Source organism: Cricetulus griseus (assembly GCF_003668045.3).
Source record: "Cricetulus griseus strain 17A/GY chromosome 1 unlocalized genomic scaffold, alternate assembly CriGri-PICRH-1.0 chr1_1, whole genome shotgun sequence".
In the NCBI taxonomy this organism is placed as follows: Eukaryota; Metazoa; Chordata; class Mammalia; order Rodentia; family Cricetidae; genus Cricetulus; species Cricetulus griseus.
The window spans coordinates 30,819,653-30,839,887 of NW_023276807.1; the positions used below are offsets into that span (position 1 = coordinate 30,819,653).

Here is a 20,235-nt window from a genome sequence, read left to right on the forward strand (position 1 = left end):
AAGGGATGGCAAGGCCCCAAAGTGAGCATCCTCACAAGAGAATGCAAGCATAGCAGTACCTTGTAAGTGTAGGAGGAAAATGCTGGATCTAAGAGCCTTGTAAGACATTCCTGGTGGCTGCACTTAGGCTTTTCATGTTTGCTTATTTATTTATTTGTATGCTTGTATGCATGTGTGTGCAGGTACACTTATTGTGTGTTGGGGAGGTTTGCACATGTTGTCAACCCTCCGGCAGAAGTCAGAGGACATCCTGTGCTGTCAACCCTCAGGCACTGTTTACCTAGGGTTTGTTTTGGGGGGATGTGTCTTGGATGTTGTTTTTTGTTTTGTTTTGGGGTGTGGAGGTTGTTTTCTGTTTTTGAGACAGGGTCTCTCACTGGCCTGGAATTCACCAAGTAGGTTAAGCTGGCTTCAGGGGTTCACCTGTCTGGGCCTTCCCAGCGCTGGGATTATGAATTTATACAACCACACCTGGCTCTTTTATGTGTGGGGTCTAGGGACCAAACTCAGGTCCTTGTGCTTGCAAAGTGAAGGCTTTACTGACTGAGCCATATTCCCAGCCATGGACATTCACTTCATGGTCTTTTGTCCACTGTCAGAGGGGAGATGCCTGGCAACTACAAACAACCCCGTCCCTCTGTCTCGTCTACATTGTCTCTTTGAGACAGGGTCTCTCTCCGGCACAGAACTCACCAAGTAGTTCCTGGGATAGCAGTAACCCATGAACTTTGCACTCCAAGAGAGCCAGGAATTGTCACCGTAGACACAACACAGCCCTCTCTGGCTTTCTGGCTCCCTAGCCAATAGTCTGCTTGGAAGAGAAGGACAGAGTCGGTACACCTGAGCAGAGGGATAGTGGATTCCTTGCTAACAGGGGGCTTTCTGTTAATCCAGTAGCAATGTACCTGGGCCCCAGCATTCTTATGTGCTCACTACAGAGACAAGTAGAGAGCCTGATACTTTCTGAGCTACTGGGCAGAGTTGGTTGTCTAAATCAGGTGTCCCAGGGTGGTGAGGGAGGAGGGAAATGAAAGACAATTGCAGCAGGTGATGTTTTGGGCCATGTAGTGCGGTGAGGAACATTCACCTCAGAGGACCCAATGGGAAATGGGTACTTTTAGCCACACACTTGGCAAATCCTGTCCTCCAACACTTCCTTCCCTCTTTCCCCAGCCCCAGGATGTATGACATCATAGACACTGTAGCCAGAAAGGGATGGAAAGCGAGAGGATGGTTAGATGCCTTGTTTTCCTGTTTCCTGTTTACTTCCTGGCATCTTCTCATTTCTCAGAGACCTCTTAGCTCCAGGGAGCCCATGTGCTGCCTACCAGAAGGAAAGCCAGTGGCCAAAGGCCGCTCAGACAACACAAGGGAGTCATAGCCAGGAACCTGGGCATGGACAAGATCCAGGCTCTATTAGTGACCACCACAGACAGGTCACATGGGCTCTTTGTGGCATGGTGAAATGGGGGTACAGGTCCTAGCTCCTCACTTTGCTTACAGAGTTATTGTAAGCACTACTTGAGGCCATGTAGTCATAGGGCTGGGCATTTTGCTTTGGCATTATGCAACACATTATGCTGTATAACTTAAAATTTCTTTTAAAAAGAAAACCCAATGGGATAGTAATAAAAGATGGAGACTTTGAGGAAGTAAGTCCTTAGGACTCTACTTTTAGTTTTGTTTGTTTTGAGACAGAGTCTCACTCTGTAGAACAGGCTGGCCTGGAACTCACAGAGATCCACCTGCCTGTCTGCAGAGTGATGGGATTAAAGCTGTGTGTACACCTTCACAACCATCTAGGATTACTCTCACTAATGACATGGTGTTCTTCAAAGGCGGATGGGGAGAACCTACCAAGGCCTTTTCTGCCCCTTTGCCCTTCCACTTCACGAGGACAGAGCAAAGGAGTAGTATTTCTTCTCTGCCTGTTGCCAACGGGGTTCATGAATGGAAAAATAGCCTTGAATCTGTATATAGCCAAGGATGACCCCTAATTCCTCATCCTCTGCCTCCACCTCCCCAGTGCTGGGATTATAAGTGTGCAACACCACACTAAAAGGCAGCATCTCAAAATGAAGACTCGACTCCTACCGGTCACTCAAACTGTCGGTTTCCCAACCTTGACCTTCCTGCCATCTAGAAAAGCGAGGAGTGAAGTTGAGTTGCTTTGAGTTTCCCAGGCTTTGGTGTTTAGTTATAACAAGTACAAAGAAACAAAGACAGTTGCTTTTAAAAAAGCTAGCTTCCTGTCTGCCAGGGTGGGAATCCACACTGGTCAGCCTACTCCTAACCTAACAGGAAGGTTCAGGAGCCAACTGTTGGCACGCTGCTCAAGTAACCGTCCACATCACAACTCTCCACATGGAGTAGACCAAGACAGCTGGGCAGAGGGGATAGCTTCAGGAGTAGAGATATTTGTTGTCAAGCCTGATGACCTGAGTTTGACCACCAGAACTCACATGATGGGAAGAGAGAATCTTTCCCTGAAAATTGTTTTCTGATCTCCACACAGTTTGCCCTCCCCACGCACAGAGACATACACACATACAAACTCTCTTTCATAAACGCATACACTTACATACACACACATTCACACATACACACATACTCAGATACACTCACATACACCTCTCTCTCTCACTAAATGTTAAAAATGGAACCCTGTAGGAGAAACTGCAGGGCAGCCTACCCAAGCCACAGTCACCCTGTCCAGGTGCCCAGGCCAACCCACATGAGCATGTGTGGCAGGCACTTCTTCCCTGAGCCAAGCCTGTCTCTACTCCCAGAGACTGCTGATGAAGAGACACCTGACAGAGATATTAATGAGAATTGGACAATGTAGCAGAGTCAGCCGCCTGAGCCAATGGGACCTTGGGAAGGGGTATAAAGGCCAGTGTAACTTCCTAAATAAACGAGTCTGCAGCGCTCTGCTACTCACTGACTCCCAGTGCCTGAGTCATTGGTGCTTTTTCTTCTCAGCCCCTCACCCAAAGGGTGTCTGAACAGGGTAACCGGCAACAGAAACCCTAATAAAATTCAGTTCATCAGATTTTCTGCCTATAAAACATCTGTTTAAAATGAAAGGATTCCATCATTTTTTTTCTAGAACTATTTTATAGCTTAGAAAGTAGCAGCATACTGAAGCCATAAGCAGGGGAAACTGTACCTACATAGGTTTTATGTCAGACACAGCGTTTGCAGTGCTGAAGTAATGAGGGTGGTTAGTTGTCTGTCAGAGCTGGGACTGAGGGAGACTTTCATTACCACACCACCTAATGGCAGATCTGACCACAGGGCTCAGTCCTTGCATCTGTGCTGTGAAATAACCTTTTTGTACACTGTGAAGACCTGCCACTCATTTTGGTTTAATAAAGAGCTGAACTGTCGATAGCTAGGCAGGATTCCCAGGCACAGATGATGCTGGGAAGAAGGGCAGAATTTTGAGGAGACATCAGGGACGCAGAGATATGGGATGTCCTTCTGTGTGCTGCAAATATGTGTTGCTTTTATCAGTTGATAAGTAAAGCTGATTTGGCTAGGTGGGAAATCCAAACAAAAATACGGAGGAAAAGAATGTAGAGTCGGGGAGACACCATGTAGCCACTGGGAAAACAAGATGTGAGGTAACGAGCCACTAGCCTCATGGTAAAATATAGAATAATAGAAATGGGTTAATTTAATTATGAGAGCTAACCAGTAATATGCCTGAGCCATTGACCAGGCAATTATATTTAATATTAGCTTCTGTGTGGTTATTTCATAAGCAGTTGCAAGGACTGATGGGCAGGAGAAAAACTTGTCCAGTGGGACCAGGCAAGACAGAAACAAGTATCCAACTACAATATAGAGAAAGCAGCATAGGCTTGACAAAGTATAGGTAACTGAGCCACATAAAAGAATGTAGATTAAAAGATACAGGTTGATTTAAGTTGTAAGAACTAGTTAGAATAAGCCTAAGCTATCGACTGAACTTTCATAATTAATGATAAGTCTCTGTGTTGTTTACTGTGAGCTGGCAGCCCAAAGAAAAATCTGTCCACAAATGGCACCTAATGTCCCAGCATGCATATCCACATGAGACCTAAAAAAGCTTTGAAAGAAAAAAGTTCAGAACACGGAGTCAAATGCAGCTTCCTGGTGACCATATTCTCTCTGGTAGACTCAGCGCTAGTGGCAAACAGAGGTGCAGCTTTTTTAAGGGGCCCTGCTACCGAGCACTTCTGGGTGGCATGAGACTAGGAAGAGACACCTACAGCAGCGTGGACCCAGAAACTTCCCAGATCTGGCGTTGTACCATGGCTCCTGTACGTACCTCTGCCATGAAGCTAGCCTGTCAGGGAACTGAGGGGAGAGGAGCCAGCCCCCAAGATGCCATGAGCTAAGCTGCAGAGTGGTTTAAGTTTTGCTCATGCAAACAGAAAAAGTTACAGATATGCAGCAAAGCAGATCCAGATGGGGAAAAAAAAAACTCTAAACAGGTTACAGTGTGTTTAACAATGTGCATAGGCTTAAGGGAAAGGGGGGATATAGACAGTCATAAAAATAAATAAATAAATAGTTGAAAAATAATGGAGTAAAATCTTTAAAGAACTGGTAAAGTAATTAAAAAAGAGTCATGTAGAGGGGGAAGCACACAGGGGGCCTGGATCCTGTATGCTATTGTGTTGTTTTTTTAATTTTTTGATTGATGATGAGCAGACAATAGCTGCTGACATTGGATTATAGAAACTGCTAAATTAAACCAACCTATATATTTTTAAAATGTCTTAACTTCAAAATGGAAGTCAGACAATGTGTTGCATTGGTGAAGAGGTTATGCCTTTGTTTCCATAGGAAACAAAAGGCTGTGGATTCCTTCCAGATTAACAGAGATTAGATCTGATCAGGGGAGACCTCCTGAGTATCTTGGCTAAGACATGGGGGAAGAAGTCAAAAAAGACTATAAGACAGGTGATGTGTAAGCTTGACATGAGAACAGCTCTGAGATGAGATGAGACATGGTAAATTTTGTTGGCTACAGCATCCTCATGACTTATTATTACATGTCCTCCTTTCATATGGATAGATAGAGTTTTATATTACAGTTAGTTATGGACTTGTACAGTTGATATAGGTCTTTTACCTGTTCAAACATAAAACAAAAACTCAACTTTGACTGACTTGTACATACCACACATTTCATACTTGTGTTAATGCAGACATGTATGTTGCCTTTGAAAGTTGATGTGTTTTCAGAGCAAGGGACCTGACGCTAACAAAAATGGGTTGTCCAGATGGTTCAGCATCTCAGAGTGCCTCTGTGGCAGTTTCCTCAGAGTTCTGCATCCAGAACAGCTTCATGGCTGTTGACTGAGATGGTCCAGCCTCACAGATGACTCAGCCAGGATTTCACAAAAGCCTTACACTTTTCCATGCATAGATACTAGAAAACAAATAATACAACTATTTTCCTAGGGGCTCCTAAAGATTCCAGTTCCCCGAAACAACAGGAAGCAGTCTAGAAAACATGGCCAAGAGGTGGGGTGGGTGGATTTTGGGTCATTCCGTGAGATATAGGTGTTCACCATTATTTAGGGAGATTGGTTACAAGTTGTTATTGGTCATGGTAAATAAAAGGCTAAACAAAGAACTAAGGATCAAGGATCTCTTTCTGAAGGAAAAGAGGAGAGATATAGTATAGAAATGAGGAGATAAAAGGATGGATTCTTGAGTCTACTTTTAAACAACTGCTAGTCTCAAATATTCTAAATTGGTGTGGATTTTTGTATAGTGATACAATATAAGGTTATTTTGTTATACTGTATACATGTTTACATTCTTGTTTTATGTAGAGTTTTAATCTTTGAAAGCTATTTATAATAATTAATATAGGTTAATAATTACTCATCTAAAGCTATCAAACTTACAGTCATGTTAGGTATATTTTCAAGATGATACTGAGATATATTTTAGATAGATAGGTGATCTCCAAACAGTTCAAAGACCTACAGAATATGGCATTTAAAATGTTTAATAACATAAGGCTTTTCATGACAATAAGACAAGTCTGGTCCTGGCAGCACCAATTTACTTCAAAAAGCTGGTGGGCACTGAAGAACCTCCATATGGAGTTTGATTTCTTTATGGCAAAAGCTATGCATTTGGGCAAGAAACTGCTCTTATCTCAAATGCTGAGAATATGCTCTCCAAACTAGACCATCAGGACACAAAGAAAAGAGACTACTGAACTTTGCCAAGACAGGGTAGGATAGTCCTTCAAAAATTCATGCTTCACAGAAAAGTCTGTCATATATTCTAGTCTGAAGATGGATGCCCCAATGTTACAGAGGACTGTCCAGACAGTCAGCTGTTTCTGTCATTTTATTTTTAAGTATTGGAGGTTTCTCACTCTGCACTTCCTGTTTACTTGGGTAATATTATATCCTTTTGGGTCTCTGATGAAGTTGAAGACTAGATAGTCATATTTATAGTTTTTCTTGGTTATAATAGAAGATAAGTTAGGTACAGAATATTGAATTCACCAAGATAGGATAAATAAGAAGGGGCTGGAGAGATGGCTCAGAGGTTAAGAGCACTGGCTGCTCTTCCAGAGGTCCTGAGTTCAATTCCCAGCAACCACATGGTAGCTCACAACTATCCATAATGAGATCTGGTGCCCTCTTCTGACCTGCAGGGATATATGCAGACAGAATACTGTATACATAATAAATCAATAATAAATTATTTTTTCCAAAATTACCAAATACAAATGGACTAGACATTGTAAACATAATTCTTACCTGGTAATTGTTCTTATTTTATACAGTTTTACTATGTTAGAGTTATAAACTTTCCTTTTTATTTAGGCAAAAGGGGTACACTGTGAAGATCTGTCACTCATTTTGGTCTAATAAAGAGCGGAACTGTCAATAGCCAGGCACAGAGGATGCTGAGAAGAAGAAGTAGGGAAGAGTCAGGAGGAGACACCAGGGATGCAGAGCAAGTATCATGAGCTTCACAAAAAAGGTAACTAAGCCATATAAGAGGATGTAAATGATATGGGTCAATTTAAGTTATAAGAACTAGCTAGAAACAAGCCTAAGCTATTGGCTAAGTTTTCATTAATTAGTATTAAGTCTCTGTATTGTTTTTTTTTTTTTTTTATGAGCTGGCCGCCCAAAGAAAAATCTGTCTACATGTCTATACCTAGGATTAGATACTAACATCTCTTTGTTCTTGAAATTTTTTTTGTTTTTTGCTGCTTTTGAACTAGTGCAAAGGAAGACAGCTAAAGCTGGAATTAGAAAATGTTCAAAAGAACAAATGAGGAAAGGCTGGTTCCCATCAATGCCGTTGAATACTGCTCTTCACACGAAGCACAGACACACAGAGAGACAGCCTTCTGGAGACACAGGCTGAAAACGACGATGGAGTAAAGTAGAATACACAGTGGAAGGAGGTGTAGTTCATTTGGTGTGGTGCCTAACTAGCATCCAGGAGTTCCTGGGGTTGATCCCTGTGTTACATAAAGTCAACATGGTGACACGTGCCTCTAATACCAATGTGTACAAGATGGAAGCAAGAAGATAAGAAGGTCAACATCAATCTCGGTTACATGATGATTTCAAGGAAAGCTTGGGCTAGATGAGGTCATGACTTAAAAAATAAATATAAAGTGAAAATAAAGGGAAGAAGCTGAGTCCCTCAGAGCTAAAGGCAGCTAAGACTTGAGTATAGGGCTCCCTTCTCCAAGATGGCCTCCTGTTGATACAGCATGGAGGTCAAGAGAGTGACCAATGGGCTGTAGACAGGTGTCTGGGTAGCACTTTTGGACCGCCATGCCCCTTCACCTTCAAGTCTGATTCTGCAGAGCAAGCATTAGCCCCACTTGATACAAACAAGGAGATCAAGGTCCAGGGGTCTAAAATAAGTTACCCAAAGTCAACCCACAAGAAGCCTGGCTTCCCTGTGAGGACTACTGTCCCCACAGAAATCTGATGATCCCTTAGTGTGAGTTACTGGGTTGGGAATCCCTGGAGGATGGGACCTTATTTATCTTTGTATCCCTCAGTAAATACTCAGTAGTTGTGTTGAAGTGGAATAAACTTCACTAAAGGCTCTTTAGAAGTAGATGGTTAGACCTTACAAATAACACACACATACACACACACACAATACACACAGACACATACACTACAAACACATACACACACATCATACACTATACACATACACTATAAACACACACACACACACAATACACACACACACACACACACACACACACACACACACACACACACACACACACGGTGAGAGAGATCCGTCAAATAGCTATCAGAAACATTTAGCTTGATGTTCGATTCTACACAGCTGTTGAAAACAGACAGACTCAACTTCAAGCTCTTAGGAAAACAGTGACAACTCAAGCTGGCAGGAATCCCAAAGCAGACAATCCCTCATAATTCACTTGTAACTCTGTGTTTCTTGGACAAACTGTAACTGTCCTTCTTGGCGCTGGTCAGAGATACGAGTATGGGACACCACCCCGGAGCTGTACATTCGGATTTGAGGTTTTGCCAGGATTCCACACGAGTCCTGCCTACCAGGGTCCGAGAAGTACTAGGGACTGAGGCAACTGAACAGACCCTGCTGTTATTTGTGCACCAGTTGTGTGCCCTGAAAATTTCGGCGACAGTGTGATATGGCTTCAGACCCTTGGTTTTTTTTTGTTGTTGTTGTTTTGTTTTTTTCTGGGGAAACGACTGGCTTCCACTGAGTGACCTATTGAGGATGTCAGCTTCTGGCGAATGCCCCGGCAGTATCTGTGTGTTCCACTTCAAAAAGGAAGGTGGAAAAGAATCCTGCCCCCACTAGGGAAAGAGAGACCTCAGGAGGACGTCGGTTTTTCTAAATTTATGACCTTCTGCCAGAGAACACTGGCAACATCTGGAGACAGTTTGAGTTGTCCCCAGTAGGGAAAGTGGCAGACATCTAGGGAAGAGAGAGGCCAGGGATGCTGGCTTCCTCCTCACTGGCTACTGTCTGTCACTAGGTTTCCACTCCGGTTCAGAGGGGAAAGATGAATTTATTAGATTTAGGGAGAACTGAGAGTTTTAAGACTCGTGAGTAGCCTCAGCTGCTTCTTCATCCTAAGTACTGAAAACAGTTGAAGACTCCAGGAGTAAGGGAGGGTGAGAAGCCATGATGACCTGAAAGAAGAAAGCAGAGAACAGGAGGGGAACTCAGAAGCCAGCGCTCAGACTACAGAGGCACACTTTATTTGTAACACAAGATGCTTTCTTATTAATAAGAAAGACTTAAATACCCCCCATAGCTTTTCTGCCATGTCCTTGTTTTATCCCTTCTCTATGTCCCAAACTTTTTGAAACATAGGTATAAATGAGGAAACTTGATTTGTTTTTCTAAAGATACTTTTTGAAAAGAGGTGTGTGAGATCCACTAGGGGTGGACACACCATGAGCATCTCAAGAAAGGAAGGCTGGAGGTGTCCTGGAGGGTGTTTCTGATGACGACGACAGGATCTCCTCTTCTCTCTTCTCTTGGCTCAGAGGACTGGGAGGGAACGTTGTTTCTCTAATCGCCTTGATCCAAGCCCTGACACAGTCTTCTGGAAGTGCTTTCACCAGAATTTAAAATAAGAGAAGGGCATTTGAAGGTGGAGGAAAGCACAGAGGCTACAACATGCCTGGAACCAGCTTGAGATGCTCCATCTTTTGAGTGAAAGACCAATCTGTAAGCAAACCTAGTTCTGTAACTGGCTCTTCCACCGGGTTTGCTTATCTCCATCACAGGTAGGGTCAGAGAAGCAGGGATGAGTGGTACCCTCAGCATCCCTTTGTTTTAGGAGATGCAAGACTCCCTTAATTGGTATCTGGTGCTTCAGGTTGGGGCTGGGGTACCAGGGAAGAGGCCAATTTAGTGAGAGCCTTTGCTATAATGTCCAGGTGGCCATTCATTGTCCGAAGCTCCACCAGGATGTCCCCAACATTGGCCTCCAGGGTAGCAATAGTGACTTCAGGGGCACAGGGAGGTGGGGAGGTTCTAGGACCCTCGGCATGATCATCCCTGGCAGAGCCTGGGTGCTGAATGTGGCCCCTTTCCAAAGCTGGAGCTGGGGCCAACACAGGCTGTGGTCGCTCGTGATCCTTGCCTCGGACACCAGGAGAGGTGGCAGAGGGGCAGTTGGGCAGCCAGTCAACAAGGTGGGGTGCAGCCTCTGGGGAGGAGGTGACAATGGTGTAGAGCCCACCACGACGAGGGATGCAGGGGCCTGGAGCTGTAGAGGCAGTGGACAGAGGTGGCAGGAGAGAGGGCAACATGGTGGAGCTTGGGGAGAAGGCCTGGGGCTCACAGGAGGAGGATGGAGATGGCAGTGCAGCTGTAGAAGGGCCAGGCTCCTCTGAGGACAGGAACAAGGTGGTGGAAGACTGTGAGTCCAAGGTACTGGGCTCTGAATCTGTCAAACAAGAAGAGGGAAAAGGTCACTGGGGCATTTGAGTTATCTCTGTGGTCAGTCACACATTAGGTGCTAAGAAAATGAGCAAAAAAGTGGAACTGCAGTTCATACCACTCAGAGGGACATCCAGTAAGGACGACTGTGGCAGGCGGTATCCCAAGAAGGAAGTAGGCAGTGTGGGAGCCTAGCCCAAGATCTCAGAAGCACAACTGTGTTAAACAGATAAATACATATGCATGCACACGTGTGCATGAACACACATGTACACACACACACACACACACACACACACACACACACACACTCACACACTCACACACTCACACACACACACTTTCCAGCAACACTGGGGGCTGAAGACAACATTAGGAGAGTTCATTCTGATTCTTGCTGGGACAGATGATACTGTGGGATTCTTAGGAAGTCCTGTCCTTCCTCCTTGAGGACAAGGCTTCATTTCTCCATCAATATAATGTCCAATGACCCTTCAGGACTTATAAGTTGTCCAGTCTGCAGCTCATAGCAGTCATGTGTGTCACAGGCATGCACACACTCTCCTGAACCTTTGAACCTTCCAGTAGGAAGTAGACTACAACTCTTTAGGAAAGGGCCTACATCCAGGCAGATAACCTACCTCAGCTACCTCAGTATGCACATTAGCTACCTATGAGTGCACACTCCATGATCACTCTACAGTGGGTCCTGAGTGTCACTCAAGTCAACTGTCCAAGGCCCCTCCTCCAATTCCTGCAAGTATTTGCTCTTGGTTTCTATGCCTTCTGTTTCTTTGACCCCACCCTTTGGTGATCCAAAGGTAGAATGTGCTGGAGTCCCTCTGTGGTTACCCAAAAAGGGTGTCTAGTGAGAGTGTCCGAGCAAGTGTGGATTGTCACATACTGGGAAGTCAGCTCCCCATTCTCTGCAGCAGACTGCTCTGTCTGACAGCTGGCTGGCCCTCAGGGCTTTATAGACATATAGCTAAGGCAGTATCCACATCTGCCCACATTTGTCCTGACTTCAGCAATTAACAAGGTGTTTACATTGTTCATGAGTCCCAGATGCTCGACTATCCAGTTTGTGTGGTTGGGAACCATGTTTGACCAGAACCAGCGGTAAACTCATTCCTCATTTGACAATCTTTGAGCAAAGTCACCATCACGCCTGAGAAGATCTCTTCAGAAAAGCGTCCTGGGCACTTTCAGCTTTGAATTTGAAAAGCCTCTCCTCAACCTCCCTCTCCCTGCCCCCCAATTTCCCTCAGGCTTCTGGGAGCTATAGTTATGTCAAAGCAAGAACCACATGTGTGTCCAGAACACAACTGCTGTTGAGTTGAAAATGATGAAAGAGAAGCTTTGCAGACTGTTTACACTGACTTTCTTGGGAAAGATACTAGCTTTGTGTTTCCAACACTTGGAACAGACAAGAGACTTCTTTGAAACCAAAGAGAAATACACCATACAGAATGTTCTAGAGAAGTGGTTACAGACTTGAATGTCCATGGCATTCCCCTGTTCTGTTGAAGAGCAAATTAGGATTAAGTTGGTCAGGGGTGGCACCTGAGATCCTGAACTGTAGAATGCAAAACAACCACCGTCATCAGAGTGGCTTTGGCTGCTTGCAAGATATGGCTTAGATGAGGGTCCTTGGCTTTTTGTGCCAAGCCATGAAAAGCCAGCCATGAAAAGCAAGCCAGTGACCAGCACTCCTCCACGGTCTCTGCATCAGTTCCTACCTCCTGACTTTCAGGATGGACTGTGAGCTGAAAGATGCAATAACCCCCTTCCACTCCACATTGCCTCTGGTCATAGGGTTTATCACAGCAACAGGAAGCAATCCAAGACACCCTGTGAACTCAACAAATGTTAGGCCATGGAACTACACTGTGGTAGCCTGTGGATCTACACTGATTGGAAGTTACATGACAAGGATAGGCTCCATCGGTGTGCCTATCATTCTGGCTAGATGAGACTTTCTGGTGTGGCTGCTGTATAGTCACCCACAAGCCTGTAAATAAAGTCTCACCCCTGCTCTGTTGTTGGGGACCCAAAAAGGAAGAGGTAGATGAAGAGGGTTGTGGACAGGACAAGTTAGATTGGGCTGGGATGTGGGGGTGGGGGTGGGGGTGAGAGGAGGAGAAGAATGGCCTGGTTCAAGGCTCCAGGCTGGGAACTTTCCCTTTCTTGTTCTCTGGAGTCTGGGTGGCCTTTTCCCAGCCACACCCAGGCCTCCAGCAAGGCTCAGTTCTGACACACCTCAGCAGAGGCAGCCCTTGGAAACATTTTCCCAGGGGCCTGGAGGACGGGAAACTCTCTAGCCTGGGGCCTGCAGGAGAGCAGGTCTGTGGGAAGGGTATGAGGTGTCTGAAGACACAGAGACTCTCAGGGCTGTATGTGGGCCTCGGCCTTTGATGGCTCTGACTTGGCTGGATGGCTGCCCACTCCCTTCAGAACAGCAGACACTCTAAAGGGAGGGCCGGACAAACGTCTGATGAACTCAGCCCAATAATATTCACTTCTTTTATTTTCCAGGAACGTCATGAGCCCCACCGGGCAATCTTCTGGTTTGAAGACCTGATGAGTCAGGTCTATACAGCCTCTGACTCAGTTCCATCCTGAGTTCTCCACAGACAGCTCCCAGGAGCATGGCTCAGCAGGAGAGCATGGCCTGGACACCTCATTAGGAAAGGACAGACAGCAGGGCTCTGGAGCAGGCATGAGACAGGCTAGAGTTCTAAGGTGACTTAGGCCACACTCACAGAAAGAGCCTGTGTTTGCTGAGTTCTGACTAAGTTCAAAATCACGCGTCCATTCCATTAATCTTTGTGACCCAACTCTGCATGGATTCAATCATAAATCTCATGCCATGGAGGAGCCTGAGACACAGCTATGTGAGGTACCTTCCACCCTCAGCAGGTTGCTGACACCTAGAAAGGCTACACCATGGACAGAAGGATGGAAGCTTATAAGATATGAGATAGTGGTGTGCAATGGGTCTGTGTGTACATATGCCTGTGTGCATGCGTGCACGTGCGTGTTTGTGCCTTACAATTTATTGTTTAACAAGCTGTCTCATCAAAGCAGTATAGTCTGCAGCTTCAGATTCGGAGGGCTATCTGAGGCTACTGAGGCAAAGCCTCTGCTACAGCCCACAGAGCTAGTCCTTCACAGAGGCGACCAGGGCGATACATCCACATTTCCTCCCAGGAATACTGTCCAAACTACATACACTCAGCTCCACGACTGAAGGGTTCAAAGGCTGAGCACATGGGAACTCTGTGGCCTCCATTCCTGGCGGTGTTGCCACGGAGTCACACGGGAAGCATCAGCAGCATGGATGTCTATGTTCATTCTCTTGGGTTAAGAACACAGGACCTGATCAGCCACTGGGATAATGAAAAGAAGGTGCTAGGAAGAGAGTAAGGCAACCACACAGCCCAGGTGTAGCTGAAGAGGACTCCTGTTCGAAGGCTCCTTCAGGGAAGGAGAGCTACTGAGTAAAAGGAGTCTGTGCACTTAAGGTATTAGCTACATTACTCACAATGAGCAAAGGGGCAACAAGCATGTCCACTGTGGCCAAGAAGGCTAAATGACATGTGGTATTCACATACAAAAGATGCTATTTTGTCCCGAAAAGGAAGAAAACCCAGATACCTTCTGCAACATGGCTGTACCTTGAGAATGTGATACTAAATAAGACAGTCACAGAAGTGAATACACAAAGTGCTATCTGGATCCCTTAGACAGAGTTCCTGGAGGAGACAAAGGCACAAAGACAGAAAGGGCCATGGCAGTTGACCAGCGCTGGGGAGTGGACAGATAGTGTTTAGCAGGCAGAGCTTCTCCTGAGAGAATACGAAAGCTCTGGAGAGGTACCGTGGGGATGGATGCACAGTGATAGAAATGTACTCGGGGTCCACAAACTTAAGAGTGCTAGCAATGGGGCAGTGATGTGGAATACACTTCACTCATGGACACAAAATGGAAATTTGTGACAAAAGAGGGGGAAATTGTGACATCTGGTTCTGGCGCTGGAGAACATATCTATGTGTACGTTTCTGTAACTGTCCATAATTGATCAAACAAGTGACCTGATGCTGAGGCTACTAGCTATTCAGTGTGGGTGAAGCACCCTAGGAGGGAACTGTTTGGCCAACACTGGACCCTAAAATGCTCAGTTGGAAATGGCTGGCTCTCAGAGTGCAGAGTACAGAGGGCAGAGGGTCCCCATAAAAAGGAAGGCAAGGGGGAAAGCTCAGTAGGTGAAGTTCTTGGTGAGCAAGCAGTAGGACCTGCATCCAGATCTCCAGGACCCACATAAATATCTGTACACGGCAACATTCCCAACACCAGTAGGAAGGGAAATGGTCAGGTCCCTGGAGCTTGTTTTCCAGCTAGTCTGGGCCAGCCCCTGTCCCAAAAAAGTAAGGTGAAGAGTAACCAAGAAAGACACATGACATTGACCTCTGATCCCCACATGCACTTACATACAGGCACACAGATATGTAAGAACATATACAACACACACACACACACACACACACACACACACACACACATACATACATACACACACACACATACACACACACATACACACACACACACACACACACACACACACACACACACACACACACACACACACACACACACACACGGTAACAGGGACAGAAGGTCAACAGAGTTGCCTGTTAAACTAAGGGATGACAACTTTAATCAGGCATTGGAAGCCACCATGGAGTTTAAGTAGGCATATGATAGGTATAATTTGCTTCTTCAAGATTCCTCTGGATGCCAGCTGGTAGCTGGAGGCAGAAAGATGAACTGCAAAGGAATACTTGGCTTTCCAGTGAGCACCAAAGACACTCTGACAGAAGACCAAAAGAGGATCTGGGCTACCGGTATCTGAAGCGATGATTTTTCCATGAGTAGACTGACGGGAAACTCCTACCACTGCCCTTCATAACAATACTGTAAATGTCGGCCTCTACCTTAGCTCAGGTTAGCCGCCATGGTCTTTTATACATCACCATGCAATAAAAGCCGGCATGGGTTTTATGGCATTGTTTTTTAAGCCCTAAGCCAAGCATTTCTACCCACTTAGACAGGGCTACTCTGCCACCTCTTAATGTAGTTGGTACATTCAGTGTGTGGATGGTATCTCTATGTGTCATATGGACAGAAACTCCACAAGGCTATACAGGATAGCTTTTGGTGGGGGAGCACAAAACTTTTGTACAATCAGTATGTTCTTTTTCATGAACTCTTCTTTCCTATGGAGAAAGAAAGACACAGCATGTAAAAGATATTTCTACATCATAATGGATCTTGGCTCAGGAAGAGAATGTTCAAAATGGGTTATATTCCTCAGCCATTTCCAGGGTTGAAAAGCTCCCAAAACAATCCAGTTAATTCTCCTTTGCACAGAACCCCTCACCTCTGAACCTCACTTTCTAAACTATCCTAAAAGCAGACAAACAATTCCAAGGCTAGGGCCCAAGGACTCTGCGGAAGCCCAGGCTCCCTGCCCACCAAGGCAAGAGATCATCCAAGGGGCCATCTCCCTTGTAAAAAAAGCAGGCTGCCTGCTGAACTTGACGGAAAGAGCAGGCTGTAAAAGACGGCATTTTGCCTTTAACAAGGCCAGGCAGGCCAGAGAGCAGCCAGCTGTGTAGTCTGAAGGAGCCCAAGAATATTAGAACCCGGGGTCACATGGAGCCAGGACACCACTAGGAATGTTGGTAGGACAGACAGTCTGGCCAGCCGCTGGGGAACAACCGGAAGCCCACTGTGCCAGCCCTGGCATGAGTGAACAGAAGAGGGAGGTGGCCAGCACAGTTGGGTGGACTGCAGAGCTCTGTGCCTGGCCACACAGGCCTAGTGCATCCCCAAGCCCCTCCCGCACACAGCAAACTCCAAGGACCTCCAAAGATGCCAAGGGTGACAGGTGTGCATACATGTGGCCACTCACCAGCTCTGCCAAGGCAAGCACAGTCAATGGCCCTTGTCAACCTCTCCCTGACACTTTGGATGAACAGTGGGACTCTCCATCTTGGGATGTGGGGAGGTGTTGGACTCTGTTCCCCAAATCTCAGAACAGTAATTTTATACAAGGATTCTCAGGAAGTCATGTGTAGAGCAGAGGTAAGAACTACGTCCTCCAGGGCCTCCATTGTCTTGAGAGACAAAATGGGACACAGTACATAGATGCCAATTGAATGCATCTTTTTCCCATGCTTCAAACAGCCCCAGAGCAGAGCCTGCTCCCAAGCCCTGCCACAGTCCTGAGAGATGGCAGTGTCCACCCTCGCTTCCCTAAATGTCCTAGGAAGTCACTTTTCTTAGCCAGCGCTTCTCCTCCCAAAGCTCCTTCTGAAGCCACACCTCCAGGCCTGGCCTCCTTGTCTCTCCCCCAGGACCTCGTCTCTAACTTGGGTCTGGCCTCTCCCTTTCTTCTACTTCCATGCCTTTTTCCTAATGATAGCCTTCTGTGCCAGGCTCAATTATATACACAGCTCAAATGAGCAGCCCTGACTCTAAATTTGGCCTTCCCCATTGGAAGGAGGAACCTAGGACATCTAGTGTTGCCCAAAAGGGAAGATGCTGGTCCCTACGGAGAGTCAAAGCCAAGGAAGGGGGTGGGGGGCTTCTGCAAAAAAAAAAAAAGTACAAATGCAGGATGAAGAAACAGACCAGGCCTGGCTGTCTCCAGGTCACCGGGCTGAGGTCGATTCTGTGACTTCAGCCAGGCCTGTTAGGACTCAGTGCTCCACCACAGGCATGCAGCAGCAACAGCCGTGCTTTGATTTTTTTTTTTCCCTTTCAGAAATGGCCTACTGTCTGACCCTACCTATGCTTTCTCCGTGGGGTTAGCAGAAGGTGAAATGAGAGCATCTGCCGGGGATTTCCTGACTTCTGTGAATTTTCCTCCAGATCTGGCTGTGAGTCAACATGAAGCTCTTTTGACAAGTGGAAAGAGTCAGAGTGGCTCCCTGCCACCCTCCGGCATCCTGGGAGCACTGGGAAAAGCCTGCTGAGTAACCAAGAGTGAAAAGCGAGGAAGCCACCACCCTCCTTGACTTCTGCCTCTAGACTGTCCCAGAGTCCACTGGGGTGTGTATCCCACATACCTACAGGGGGCTCTGTGTTCATGTACCTCCTTTCAAACTTAAGCTCCTGTGTATGGTTTTGTTGATCATGGGCATCTACACAATGGAAACTAGGGGGTGATAAGAAGAGAACGTAGGAGAAAGAAGGGGCTTTCCTCAGTTCCACACTGTCATACATGACTGAAGACTTACACATCCCCTTCAGGTCTAGGGAGGCAGGCAGAATCATCAGCTCAATCAAATATGTATGAGCTAGACGACTTCCATGGCTGGTCAGCCCTTGTCAGCTGAGACCAGCTATGACCAATCTATGTCCATGATGCTGACAATTACCCCCACCCCCAGGAGTTTAGAGAAGCAATGTGACTGGGTTAATAGCATCCTCTAAAAGATCCAGGAATTGCAGCTGAAGAGATGGCTCAGTGGGTCGAATGCTTGCCTCACAAACACGATGTCCTGAGTTCAACCCTCAGTTAGTCATGTGAAAAGCTAGGCTTGGTGACTTGGAATCCCTGTGCTGGGAAAACAAAGACAGAAAGATCCCAAGGCTGGCTAGTCGCTGGCCATGCCTAATTGATGGGCTCCAGACCAATGAGAGATCCTATCTCAAAGGAAGATGATACTAGAGGTTGTCCATTGGATGCCACAAAAAATACAAATGCATGTGTACTAACACATATGCAAACACACACACACACACACAAACTAATACACACATATACACACATGTACACACATGTATACACATTTGAAAATGTCCTGGAATTAGAGTTAAGGGGTGTTAAAATGAGACTCACAGCAATCTCTGATGCTGGCCTCACCCAGGGGCCTGAGAGCACCATTGCAAGCATTTTCCAGGCATGATGTCACTTCACATTGTCAAAGCACTCCTGGCCCAGCACTTGGGATGAAAGAAGATGAAAGCCTTTGACAGGTGCAGCACGGTGTTTCTCAGTCCTCATACCTTGAATGACAAATATATTCATTCCTCTCTTTCAGACGTAGAAATGAAGGGGTAATAAAGACACCAAGGGATCTCCCTTCAGGTGCTGGAGGAAATGAGATTCCATGGGCTTTTTAAAGCCACACCAGGGTCCACCTAAGACCCTTAAGGGAACCCTTTGTGCTAGTGGAAAGCATGACTGGGAAAGGGAAGTCCCATCTGAGGTGAAAGCCTGCTAAGGGTCACCATGTTTCTCCTCTTCCACTTTCTGGGATGTCAATGCCAACTCTGAACAGTGACAACTGTAGACTGTGTCAGTCCCTCTGCAGTCCCCTAGAGCCAGGATGGGGGTCAGACAGATCTCTCCACAATAAACTTAAACCTGGCATGTTGGGCATGCTGGAAGATCTGATTCCAGAGGGTACCAAGGAGCTCTGGTGTATTCTACCATTCCAAGGTCCCCATCAGACCAATGAATGCTTCCTGGAGCTCTCTCTCCTCCTCCTTCTGCTCTCGGTTCCTGCCCAGGGTCTCTCCAACTTAAAAGAAAGACATCTTCAATTTTCCTCTCATTCATCCCAGAAAAAGAAAAGGATGTTCTGGGCTTCCTGGTAGCTCAGACTAGCTGCAAACCTGTTATGCATTTTAGGGTAACCTTGAATTTCTTATCTTTCTGCCCCCACCTTCTGATTCTGGGCGTCACAGGTTTGGTTTATGCAGTACTGAGGATTAAACCCCAGGGCTTTCTGTGTGCTAGGCCAGTGCTCTACCAACTGACGGGTTGTCCAACCTCCAAACAGAGATATCTAGATTACTTTCAGTGCTCAACTTCTAGTGGCAAAATGAGAATAAAAGGAAGAAAGGAGGAATTGAAATCTTAATAAACTAAGATTATAAAATCCTTCTTTGAAATTTTAAACGTTATGTTTTCATTTGTTTACTTACAACTAATAGAATTTTTTTTTTTCAAGCCAAGCATTCCTGTCATTGGCTTTTGCTTGTAGAGGTGCAGGTTGGTGGGGAAGGGCTCCTGTGAGCTGTGACCCCATCCAGAGGGACAGCAGGCTGCTGTAATGAATGGATTAAACAGGTCACACTCACTGTGAGCTCTAGAAATATGTTCTCTCAAACCCTCTGTTAGATTCACTTGCACCAACACACACACACACACACACACACACACACACACACACACACACACACACACACAATTCCTTCCTATGGGGATGAGCTAGGATTTAATTATTGGAATTTTGTGAATTTCTCTAAGGTCCACAAGGATATCACATGGGAGTAAGCACCTTCCTCAGGGCTCTGTTTGTCCTGTGGTTCCAATGGCTCTTCCCTGGTGTCTTAGGTTATTTAGAACAACCACTGTGAGCTATGAGATCTTCAGAAAGCCTTTAAGGGATTTCTTGGTTTGTTTTTCTTTACTTAAAAAATTTCTACTGCTTTCTCTTTTTGTTCCTTAAAAAAAATCCTTTATGTTTTAAAAATAAATTTATCTAGGGTTGGGGAGAGCTATGTGCCCCAGCACACATGTAGCAGCCAGAAGACTAGATTCAGTTCTTTTTCTACCATGTGGCTGCCAGGGATCGAACTCAAATCTTCGGGCTCCCATTCTAACACATTACTGTTTTCTTCTGAATGCCGTGCAAGCCTTTCCCTCTTGCTGTGGATTGTCGGGTGCTAGGCACAGGCTCTTCCCTTTCCTTGCATTCT

At 45.9% G+C, this 20,235-nt stretch overlaps 1 protein-coding gene across 2 annotated transcripts in view; it reads right to left on the reverse strand.

The window, feature by feature from the left end:
* Positions 1 to 9,240: 9,240 nt before the first annotated feature.
* The window catches only part of Runx2 (RUNX family transcription factor 2), a 236,006-nt gene continuing 225,011 nt past the window's right edge, over positions 9,241 to 20,235 (reverse strand). For both annotated transcript variants that reach the window (XM_027387429.2, XM_027387426.2), the window contains one exon: positions 9,241 to 10,462. In XM_027387429.2, coding sequence (XP_027243230.1) covers positions 9,867 to 10,462 — 596 coding nt within the window. In that variant the 3' untranslated portion in view covers positions 9,241 to 9,866. The remainder of the gene's footprint in view (positions 10,463 to 20,235) is intronic.